Below are 12267 nucleotides of genomic sequence, written 5' to 3'. Positions count from 1 at the left end.
TAGTCATTCCTTCTGCTGTCGGAATTGGACTCTTAACTATAAAGAACAGCTGTTGTTTGTCCCCCATATCGGTATGGATTCCTGAATATTTATTTTATCTTACAGGTTAGAATCCATTACTCTCATAATTTTTCTGTATGGGTTTGGTCTTTTGGGAGCCCCTTCAGGTTGGCTCCTATCCTTTAGACATGTTTCTGTCAGTTTGTGGGGCTTCCCTCATAGTTCAGTTGGTAAAGAATCTTCCTGTAATGCAGGAGACTCGGGTTCGATCCCTGGGTCTGAAACATCCACTGCAGAAGGAAATGGGAACCCACTCCAGTATTCTTGCCTGGAAAATCCCGTGGACAGAGGAGTCTGGTGGGCTACAGTCCTTGGGGTCGCCAGAGTCAGACATGATTTAGCGACTTCACTCACTTCATACTTTAATCACTGGAGAAGGAAATGGCTACCCACTCCAGTATTCTTGCCTGGAGAATCCCATGGACAGAGGAACCTGGAGGGCCATGGTCCATGGGGTCACAGAGAGTTGGACACGACTGAAGTGACTGAGCACGCCGGGCTACTGGAGTGTTACTGCTTCTAGATTCCCCGGGCAGACAGCTAGGAAACACAGGTGTGCGTACCGACGCAAGCACGTGTACCACACACCTGCATTCCTTCTGTATCTGTTCATCTGTCGTGAGATTTCTGATCCCTGTCCCAACACAGAAGGACTCCTTGTAGCCTTCTGCACTCTTGCATATTTGTAACTCCTTTCTCTGGTTGTGAGAAGCCTGGTCTCATTATCATAATACAATACCTTTACTCATTTGTTCAGTCTTAGTATATGCATAGATCAAGTAGTTTCAGAATTACTAACCCATATTCTCTGAAAGCTTCCCCAGTGGCTCAGTGGTAAAGAGTCTGCCTGCAATGCAGGAGATGCCCTAGAGACACAAGTTCAATCCCTGAATCAGGAAGATCCCCTGGAGAAGGAAATGACAGCCCACTTCAGTACCCTACCCTGGGGAAATCCCATGGACAGAGGAGCCGGGAGGATTACAGTCCACAAAAGAGACACGACTTAGTGACTAAACAACAGCAGTATCGGACTAAAGTGTTTTGGTTTTTTACATTATTTCTTACTGGAGTATAGGTGCTTCACAGTGTTGTGTTGGTCTCTGCTGTACTGCAGAGGAAATCAGCTGTACATACACACTTATCCCCCCTTGTTTGGATTTCCTTTTCATTGGACCAAAGTATTCATTAGGCTTAAAGTATGTTATCAAAATACCGTTTTCCAAAGTTACTTGGTTTAATTTTTTTTCTTTCCCACATGGTTAAATTAATGTAGAGACACTATCCTTATTTCTTGATCCTGAGAACTAAACTGTGGTTATATAAGAGACTGTAGTGTGCAAGGCTAAAGCACTCGGGACAGCTTACTCTCAAATGCTTCAGACAAAAAGTGGCCTGTGTGTGCACAGATGTGTTTATGTCTTTGTGTGTACTCAGAGAGACAGGAGAGAGGGCAGAAATGATACAGGAAGTGAGGCAAAATGGTGAATCTGGATAAAGGGCATGTTGGAGTTGTAAACTGAAATTATATCACAATGAAGGTATTGAAAAATTAAATACAAACACTCGAAGTCATCTCTCTCTTGGGGTTATGCTGTCCACGTCATATACAGCTAGATTCAACTGTTTGATTTTGCTTTTGATGTTTAGGGTTTCATTTCTCCCCACATTAATCCATGAGGTCGCAAAGCGTTAGACATGACTTAATGACTGAACAGCAACAACTCCGATCCACCGTCCATATTCAGATTTTATCATTTCTTTCAACATCCTTTCTAGCTATTAGGTTGGCCAAAAAGTTTGTTCAGGGTTGTGTTTTTGTTTTTTGTTTTTTTGCACAATTGCATGAGCGTTTTGGCCAACTCAGCGTTCCTCCCCAAGATCCAAACCAGGATCACCCATTAGAGTTAGTTCTCTTACCTCTTCAGTCTCCTTTAGTGGATCAGTTGCTTGATATTTCTTGTTCTCCCACCCCCTTGATGTCTTTGACGAGTGCAGGCTTTATGTTTTTTTAGATGGTCCCTTGTTCTGTGTTTGCATTTCCTCAGGACTGGGCTCAGGTTCAGTGACACCTTTCAGTGATAGGTCGTTCTCAGGGTGTCACGTCTCCAGGAACACGACATTCATTTGTCGATAGTAAGCACTTTGAGCTCAGTTAGTGGCGTCTGCCGGATTTCTCCACTATGAAGTTGCTCATTTCCCTCTGAAATTAAAAAGGAGTTTTGGAGAGATGCTTTGAGAGTATGTAAATATACTGTTCCTCGTCAAAGTTTCACCCAGTGGCTTTAGTTTCCATTGATCCTTTTTGCCTGGATCAGTCATCACTGTGATGGTTGCAAAGTGTTGATTTTCTAACATTCTACATTTGTTTGTGACTTTCTATGCTATGAAAAAGTCTTCCCTTTTCTCCCATTAGCTTATTTATGTCAGTATGTACTCATGGATTCTTCTTCTGTTCAATGGGTTATAGTCCATCGTTGTATTTATTTTGATGTTGAGTTAATCCTAGACCCAGCCAATGGAGGCTCTTCAAGTTTCAGGTATTGTTTTGATGTGTCTCCATCATCCTTTGAGTTCTTCCTCACATTCTGGCATAGTGATCTGTTTCAGACTGACTGCCCTGGCCCTAGAATTAATCACTTCTCTGACAGGCCTTGTTCTTCTTATGGAGAACGGAATTTAGAAACCAAGATCTGAGAGTTAGTTATGTTCTTTGCTACTAGGATGCCATTGTGTCTAGGCCCTCTCAGTGGACAGAGCCAGAATACACACACACAAAGGGAATCCAGATACGCATATATACATACGATGCCTTCATACGTATATGTGTGTATATACATGCATATGTCTACCTAAACATATAAACATAAATACACATTCTGTCTATTTCTATGTCTGTATATGTGTAGCTGTGTACACACACGTGCACACCTAACCATGACAATACTGATAACCTCCAAATCCAGTCTGACACCACAGAGAGGTTTTCTAGTTTTTCTTCTTTCCATATTTGTAACTTCCTTTGTCAACAATGAAAAGCTTGACTCCTCTTACCCTCGGTATATTCGCTAGTTGGCTCAATCCTAGATTACACAGAAAGTGTTTTAGAATTGCCGATCTTGACACTATAAAAAAGAAAGCTATTTGCAAGTATGTGTATAAAACACTGCAGTTTGACTGTACATACTTAATGAGACATGGCCTAGGGTGGGAGGGCAATAAGCCTTACATTGTTTTCAGTAATTATGTTTTTGGGAGAAGGGATCATAATGATGCTATTTTCCTGGTATTTTATATATCGTGGGATAGATCAAATAGGCAATGATATTGGCATGGTTGAGAACTGAGCTTTTCATCGTGGTTAAAAAGAGATACAGATGTGTGGTTAAGGCAGATAAAATCCCATAGTCCCAAACTGGAATTAAAAGTTATCAGTATGATTTCATGATGTGTTTGGTCTTATGTGTGCACACGATCATACACACTATACACACACAAACACTTGTACTTTTGCCCACTGAGTAGACCCAGGACCAATGACCAAGCAAGCGAGTGGCAGCGAGCATCCAGACTGTATTCCCTCACGGCCACTAGAGCAAAAGAGGCTCTTGGAGTCCTTGAAAAGAGGGCTGAATCTGGGTTTAGGCAAGAAATATGCAGTGGGAGCATGGAACATGTTATACCAGAAAGCAAGGGAGCTGTCAGAGACTGCTCGTCTTTGACGTAACATATGAACTTAAGTGTAGACATATCCATATCTTTTTCTTTACACACAGCATATCCCAACTGTGAGTTTATACTGATGCCTCCAAATGCAGTATCAGAATTTTTTCTAGTCTTCCTCAGAAAGCCAGGAGCCAACGAAGAGGTTCCGACAGGCCATATTTGAACAGCATTAAAAATAATAACATCAGTAAGTGCAGTAAAAAAAAAAAAAAAAAGCACATGTATTATTTAAATGCATACTTTCATTGTATTACTTAAAAAACTAATTACAAAGATCTTTGTTAGTCACTTCTGGAGGGTGTTCATTTGGAAACTGATTAAATACAAAGAGAAAGAGCCAGACATTTAGCTTGTCTCTCCTTTATGAACTGTACATCAGGGTCACCAAAAAATCAGAGGGGAATTGTAACCCCTAATGATATAATGAGTCTAGGCAGTGATCATCAACTTCAAAAGAAAGACAAACCAGACATCATATACCTTTTGATGGAAATTTATACACCACCTGTGAAATACACTTGCCAAAGGTAACATCTTAACCTCAGCAAGTCTCAAGGTATAACTCCAGTTTAGAGGAAGTAAACGGAACAGAGGAATCTGTTCAATAATGCAGCCAAAGCACTGGTGGCAGAATACAGACTGTGGGAAACTACAGGAGAGATGTTTGGTCTCTTCAGCAAAGAAGTTGCATTTTAAAAAAGGAGAGAATACAGGCAGGGAATATCTGTAGATTAAAAGAGACTTGAAATATATCAACCAATTATAATACATGGGCTTCGTTTGAATCTTGATCCAAACAAGTGAACTTAAAAACATATATATGAGATAAGCAGGGAAATAGGAACACTGGCTAGATAGTACTCAGTGTTGATTTTCTGAAGTTTAGCCATAGTAATATATCTTACAAGAGTCCTTCTATGTAGAAATATGTATTGGAATATGTGAAGATGAAATGATAATCCATAATAATCTTAGAGGATCAAGGCATAGCAGAGATGTGAAATAAGAATGACCACAAGAGGTCCTTATACTTTTCTCTGCTTTTGTCTTATGTGTGAAAATTTCTATGGTAAAATGAAAACAACTTAACTATTGGGTTTGCTGGCTCTGAATGGCACATTTTCCCAGAGAGCAAGGCAGCCTCCTGGGACCGAGTGCCTGCACGCAGACCGCAGGCTGGGGAGGGAGGAAGCCAGGTCTCTCTCGGCACTGTATCCCAGCACACGAGGGTCACCCCATAAATAATGGGAGGTGAAAGGAGCACTCTGGAAGGGATGGCTGGCACACGGGTGAGTTCTGCTCCACAATCATTCCCATGACTCCCACCTCTGAGAGCCAGCCACTCACACCCTGTGGAACACAGCATCATTTCCCCATCCCTTGGGCTGCCACCGTCCTGTCTGGTGCCCTGACGCGTGTGCCCCTCCTTCCTCCCCAGGCTCAGGCCCGGTGTCACCGGATAGGCCAGAGTAAAGCCGTGAAGGTGTATCGCCTCATCACGCGGAATTCCTACGAGCGGGAAATGTTCGACAAGGCCAGCCTGAAGCTGGGCCTGGACAAGGCCGTCCTTCAGGACATCAACCGGAAGGGCAGCACGAATGGCGTGAGTATGCTGGGGCTGCTCTTGGGCCCGGAAAGGGGGCCCCCACCCCCACCCCCACCTGCCAGAAGCCTGTGCTCCTACGGCTGTTGTAAGGTTCCCTTTCACTAAATTGAGTTAGGCCACACATCTTTGGGAGCTTTCCAGGTGGCATGGTGGTAAAGAATCTGCCTGCCAATGCAGAACATGCAAGAAACACAGGTTTGATCCCTGGGTCGGGAAGATCTCCTGGAGAAAGGAATGGCCACCCACTCCAGTATTCTTGCCTGGAGAATTCCATGGACAGAGGAGCCTGGCGGGCTACAGTCGAAGGGGTCACAGAGAGTTGGACATGACTGAGCACACACACATGCACACACATCTTTGATGGTCAATCCCCTGGAATAGAGGATTATTGAGGTGAATCTCTACATCTCTAGATGGATAAGGGAATCCATAGGAGCAGTTAGGTGGTAGGATTGCCCAACATTAGATAACATTTCCGTAAATAAACTTTTATTTTTTAATTTGTATTTATTTTTAACTGGAGGACGATTGCTGTACCATGCTGTGTTGGTTTCTGCTGTGTAACAGCGTGAATCACTATATGTGTACATACATGCCCTCCCCATGGAGCCTCCCTCCCACCCACCCCATGAATAGACTTTGCCCTTTGGAAATGAGTCGGTCTTAACCCTCTCGGCTCTATAAATTATCTAGTGTCACCATGCTTTATCTGATACTATAGATTTGGAGCTCCCTGAAGGTGAGCTATTCCATACCCAGCACCCCTAAGAATACTTGGTATATTAAAGACGTTCAGTGCATCACGGTCAATGAAGAAATGAATGAATTAATTATCAATCAGCTTGAAACTTGGCAGTGAATAGAATCTTTTTTCCTGCCTCCGGAGGGGATAAAAAGTGCTGCTAAGATTCTTGAATTGCAGTAAAGTCCAGGCAAACAAAGCAGAATATCTCTCCTTAATCTCTGGCCCTCTAAGTGAGCTGTCCTTTCGTCCAGATGTTCTGTATCCTCTTAGCTATGCATATGCTGCTAAGTATAATACTTCATGGTACAGTGCTGGGAGTCATGGAATTCCCTCCTGTGACTGATATAAAGAGAACCAGATTCTTAATTAGAACCAGGAAAGGGTGTTTTGAACTCCCATTTCCTGTTTTCAGCAAGCAATTGAGCAGATCACACTTGGCATGGGATCCTCTCTTTAGTTAAGAAATGACATCATTTCCAATACTATTGTTTTTATTTAATAATGAATAAATCATTATTCTTTAGCTCAGTTTGGTCCATCTGGAGGTTTTTAAAGATACAGACTCAAACTAAAACATAAAATAAACCTTAAACATATTCTCTCCGGTGGTGCCTAGTTTTAACAGTTTGTGACATTTGATAATAACCAACATCCTGAGGAATGTTAGGGCCGTTGGGTCCTGGGCTGGGTTTTATTCCAGGGCTCCCTGTAGAGGATCGTCTGCCCGCCCTCCCCATCATCCTCCTGTGTGTCTTTGGGTTTTCATTTTCTAAAGCTCGTTGTCCATGTCTTTCTTCTTCTGACATGCACAATGAGTGGAGGAACTGGGCGCTAAGTCCTGAAGGTCAGAGTTGAGGCCGTTTTCCTCCTGTGCATTTCCCACTTCGTGAGTAGCCTTTGGTGACCCATCCAGGTACAGCAGCTCTCAAAGATGGAGGTAGAGGACTTGCTCCGGAAAGGTGCCTATGGCGCCTTGATGGATGAAGAGGACGAAGGCTCCAAGTTCTGTGAAGAAGACATAGACCAGATCCTGCAGAGGAGGACACATACCATCACCATCCAGTCTGAGGGGAAAGGATCCACTTTCGCCAAGGTATAGGGCCTTCTCTGCAGCGTCCACGTGGGGCAGGGCCGGGGCGGGGGGCAGTGACAAGGAAAGTCTTTATTCTTTGACCCTCATCGGCTGGGCTCCTACTTCTCTAAATGCAAACTGTTGAGATTTTCTGGCTGTATGCCTATTCTGTGTGCCACTCTGAAGATGCAGATTCTTAGAAGAGGTTTGAATGATGGGTCAGAAGCTATAAAAGAACTCACCCCTTCAAATCCTTGGCTGATCTTCAGTGGGCAGGGAGGACACTTGGGTTTGCAATTTGCACTCCTCATTATGCACAGAGATTGCTCCAGAATCCTCGATTAGTCCTCTCAGTTCCCTTATAGGATACTCCCTGGTCAATGTCAGAGAGTTGAAATTCCAGTGAACATTCCATTCGTCAAACTCAAGCAAGTATTCTGTTCATTTCATGAGACTTGAGAGAGTGTTTATCCAAGATTCCCAGCTTCTAGCCTAGGTGCCTCTTTGCTCTGCCCGTCAGGTCACTGGGTTTAGAATTCAACTTAACCAAACCGCTTACAGATCCCTCTGGGGTTCCCTCGCCACAGGCTCTCTGAGCTTCGTGACCTGTCTGTAAATCACCAGTCTGGTGACTTATAGAGGGAGGGCTTTTCCAGGGACATTTTGCACTTAAGAGGCATAACTCATCTCTGCAGACCTCATACTGCCCAGCCATGGCCTGTCCCAGCATGGACACTTGGGACCTGGTGAACTGAAAGAGAAACCACGTCCAGGGAAGTTGTAAGAATCAACCCTTGCACGGGCAGCTGGACATATGCTTGCCATTGTCTCCCACGGGCTTGTCCTCCTGCTTCTGAGTTTAAGTTATAAAAAATGATCCTGTAGGTTGAAATTGTAATTTCCTCACCCAGTGTTTGAAAGAAAATTTAAAAAGAATAGCTTTGAGATTTCCATTTAACATTTTGGCAGCTCTGTTAGAGGTTTTGATTTTGAATGCAGATGGAGCATATACTTGTGTCTCTGGTGCATTGGAGATCACAGGGTGTTTTATTGTGTTCAGATACGGTTTATTGGTTCTTTCTTCTTCACAGGCTAGCTTTGTGGCTTCAGGAAACAGAACGGATATTTCCTTAGATGACCCAAACTTTTGGCAGAAGTGGGCTAAAATAGCTGAACTGGACACTGAAGCAAAGAGTGAGAAGGTATAACATTAAGCATATTTTATTTCATTAAATATTTCACAGATATAGGGCCATAAACTCCTACCAGCTCAAACCATGATTCACTCCTGAGCCTTAGTTCTTTAATGAGATGCTACATGTAATCTACTTAAAACATGCTTGCCACATAGACAAAGCTTGAGAAATGTTAACTATTTAAAATGACCTAATGGGTACCTGGGAAATTCTATTAAAACTGGAATTTCCAATTTTAGTAAAAATTCACTTCGAACTAGAACTAACCAAACAGATCAAGATCAGCCCCGTGACCCAAGCCAATATCCTGTCCTTAGCATGTGGCTGTTTTCCTCTATTTGAGCACTTCCTATGCGAGGAGTTTTACCTCTGACAAACATTAGTGGAAAAAAGCATGACGTGGAAAAGCGTATTAGGTTCCCCTTCATTCTTTCAGTATCTTGAATTTTTCTATTTCTGAACATGAGGAAGAGAATGGCCTTGGACTAAAACCAGGGTTTGAATACTGGCTCTGCCATCGACTCGCTGTATGTCTTTGGGCAAGGTACTTGACCTCAATGAGAAAGTGAAAAAAAAGAGAGACATGTGAACAAAGGAGGTGGTGGCACCCAGTTTGCAGAGTTGGAGGTAACACTGCGAAGGCAGCTGCCCCCAGCCCCACTGTGAGGCTCCCAGAAGTGTTAGCTGCCCTACCTTCCATCTCTGACCCCATCACCTCCCTTGGGATTGAGCACACGTCACTGTCTGCTCTTGTCCTCAGATGAGTGTTGAACTCTGCTGGGCTCACAGACCCAGCAGACAATCCCTGCTTACACCCTTTTGATTCAGTAACCAGCATCCAGCCTTGCCAGTTCTTCTGTAGGATCGCCAGAGGCTACTTAGTCCAGCTTCTCCTAACAGGAGGCTTCTGCCGTCCCCTTAGTAACCTCTTTCTAGTTGTCCAGTGTCACGGTCAGGAAGTGACTTATGTACAGGGCAGTGGGCAAGAGGGGGAAGAAAATGCCTTGCCCTGAGACAGTCAGAAGCAGTTGGAGCATCCAGGCGGGAGGGAAGATGATTGAAGTAGGTACAACGTCCAGGCCGCATAGATGAGTGTGCAGGGGCTTAGCCGAGCTTCCGGAAGAGGCCTAGGCGGAGGGGGCGAGAAGCATGAAATGATAGAGACCAGAGAAGTGGTCATGGTTGTGGCAAAGGGAGCCACCGAATGGGTGCGTTTCTCTCTTCCATGAAAGACAAAAGGGTAGTGGCGCCAGTGGAAGGCACAAAAGGAGGCAGCACTAATATGTGTTCGTCTTCAGAAAGTTGCCTAGCAGATGGAATTCTCCGACTCCTGTCTCCAGAGCCGCCTCCGCGTGCTGGGCAGAACAGCCGGGGTGCCCCAGGCAGCACTCCAGCGCTGGGGGCCCTCGTCCTTGTTAGAAAGACCGCAGAACCAGCAGATGGTGGCGGCCAGCCCTGGAGGGAGGCGGGGGGACAGGCCAGCCTCAACAAGTCCCCGAGCGTCCCCTCTGCTTGCCGCGGACCCGGCAGGTGTGCTGGAAAGGGCCTTTCCTGCTGGCGGACGAGACGGGGGTGTGGTTCTTCCCCGCGCGGGTCCCGAGGAGCGGCAGCAGGGTCCGCCATGATGGCGGAGGGATACCAGGCCTTTCTCCCCAGCAGTCCCCTCTGCCTCCAGGAGAGCCTGGTGCTCGACCGCCCGCGCGTGCGGAAGCAGACCAAACACTACAACTCTTTCGAGGAGGACGAGCTCATGGAGTTTTCGGAGCTGGACAGCGACTCTGACGAGAGGCCCACAAGGTCCCGGCGCCTCAATGACAAAACCAGGCGCTACCTCCGGGCCGAGTGCTTCCGGGTGGAGAAGAACCTGCTCATCTTCGGGTGGGTGTTGGCTTCGCCTCTTCGCCCTCGTCTTTTTCCCCCTCTTCTGTTCAGTCGAGATGTGTCCAGCGTGTCTCTCCCCTCCCCTTTGGGGTCTGGGCGGAGGGAGGGTCTGTTAGAGAAAGAGAGAACTGAGCTTTCTGCCCGAGGGCCCCTCAGTCAGTATGCTCTGCCGCCATTTTACGGACGTACCGTGATTCTCTCATGTGTTTGCCACAGCACATCTCTGGGACTCATTTGCTGCCTGGTACTGATTTCCGGCCTTTTCCCCCCAAGGACGTACAGGAATCAGTGCAGCAGATGTTAGCGTTACCGCATGATGCGTGCCGGGCTCTGGCGCTGGTAGAAGCTGAGGGTTTAGCTTCTGGGAGCTCCCCATCGCTTTCCAGCACTGCAGCTGGACTCTGTCTTAATTCCAGATTTACTCCTCACTCCAGATACTGGCATTCCTACTTAACATTCTAGCGGCCGTACGAAGCTCTCTGTGTCCAGTGTCCAGGTCCCCTCAGTCATTTTTGGTGGGCTGCAGTGTGCAGGCCTCCGAGGTTTTTCAGGAGACAAAGCCCTCAGGGAGGTTAATAGGCCCCACCAGGGGTCAAGACACGCTCTTGGCTCCTGTGTGCCCCGCCGTGTCGAGGGCACAACTGGCCCTTCCTCTTTCTAACGCCCTTCTGGGGTCCACTCTCAGCTGGGGCCGGTGGAAGGACATCCTGACGCACGGGCGGTTCAAGTGGCATCTGAACGAGAAGGACATGGAGATGATCTGCCGGGCCCTGCTGGTGTACTGCGTCAAGCACTACAAAGGGGACGAGAAGATCAAGAGCTTCATCTGGGAGCTGATCACGCCCACCAAAGACGGACAGGCCCAGACACTCCAGAACCACTCAGGTGCGAGGTGGCAGTGTGTCCTTCCCTCCCTCTTCTGTGCTGGTCCACATCGCTGTGCTTCGGGGACTTCTCTCTCTCCTCAGGTGTATTTCAGAATGCCACTGGTGGGAAAGGATGCTGGGTTTTGTTCATTTCCATTCTCCTTCCCACTCATCCATGTTACCTGGGATGTTTTAAGTGTGGCTGGGCCCTCTTGAAGTTCTCTGCTCCTGCCCTCTGCCCTCGGGGTCACAGCATCTCCTCCTGTGACCCGAGGACTCGGAATGCATGCCCCACCCCAGTTCCACCTCTGTCTGTGTGTTTCCTGGGACTGCTCCTTCCCTGTGCTGAGCCGCAGCTCACTCACCTTCTCATCTTCAGGTTCAGTGTTCCTTTTCCCCAGCTGGGTGGTGGGATCCCCAAGGACACAGGTTCTGCTGCACCTTTCTTGATCCTACAGGGTACTTGGTAGATGCTTCCTAACTGACTGAATGGACCACGGGTTCACTGAGTAGGGGACTGGCTGCTCCCTCACCATCCGTGCCTCGGGGCTGAGGAGCAGGGTCCTTCGTCCAGGGCCACCATGTGCAGCCCCGCTGCCCCCCTGCTGCCCTAGCCCAGCTCTGTTCCAACAACCACAGTGAAGGCACCCTGGCTCACCTCCCTGCCTTTCTGTCTCAGGCTTGTCCGCTCCAGTCCCAAGAGGGAGGAAGGGGAAGAAGACGAAGAACCAGCTGCTGCTCCCGGAGTTAAAGAACGCAGACTGGCTGGCCACCTGCAACCCCGAGGTGGTCTTACATGACGATGGCTACAAGAAGCACCTCAAACAGCACTGCAACAAGTGAGTGCCCCTCACCCCTGGTCACTTGGTGCCCCTGAACCACCGTGCAAGGTCAGAAAGGCAGGCGGCTGTATGCTGGAAGATGGATCAGGGTTCATTCACCCTGAAGCCTCTCTTTTTACCTTTTTTTTTTTTTTTTTTGAAAAAAATATTTATCTATTTAGCTGTACCAGGATCTTTGATCTTCAGTGTGGACATGTGGGATATTTAGTTGCTTAGCTGTGGCATGTGGGATCTAGTTTCCCAACCAGGGATCAAAGTCAGGCTACAGGAGTCTTA

General features: G+C 46.8%; 1 protein-coding gene across 7 annotated transcripts in view; it reads left to right on the top strand.

Annotated features, from left to right (window-relative positions):
- CHD6 (chromodomain helicase DNA binding protein 6) overlaps positions 1 to 12267 on the top strand; it is a 201469-nt gene that overhangs the window by 143327 nt on the left and 45875 nt on the right. For all 7 annotated transcript variants that reach the window (XM_070801690.1, XM_070801688.1, XM_070801689.1 and 4 more), the window contains 6 exons: positions 5222 to 5386; positions 7048 to 7227; positions 8298 to 8408; positions 10078 to 10280; positions 10969 to 11168; positions 11829 to 11988. In XM_070801690.1, the coding sequence (XP_070657791.1) occupies positions 5222 to 5386; positions 7048 to 7227; positions 8298 to 8408; positions 10078 to 10280; positions 10969 to 11168; positions 11829 to 11988 (1019 nt within the window). The remainder of the gene's footprint in view (positions 1 to 5221; positions 5387 to 7047; positions 7228 to 8297; positions 8409 to 10077; positions 10281 to 10968; positions 11169 to 11828; positions 11989 to 12267) is intronic.

The sequence above is a fragment of the Bos indicus genome, chromosome 13 (genome assembly GCF_029378745.1).
Source record: "Bos indicus isolate NIAB-ARS_2022 breed Sahiwal x Tharparkar chromosome 13, NIAB-ARS_B.indTharparkar_mat_pri_1.0, whole genome shotgun sequence".
NCBI lineage: Eukaryota > Metazoa > Chordata > Mammalia > Artiodactyla > Bovidae > Bos > Bos indicus.
Note: the sequence above shows the minus strand (reverse complement) of the source record. Positions and strands in the feature narration are given on the sequence as shown.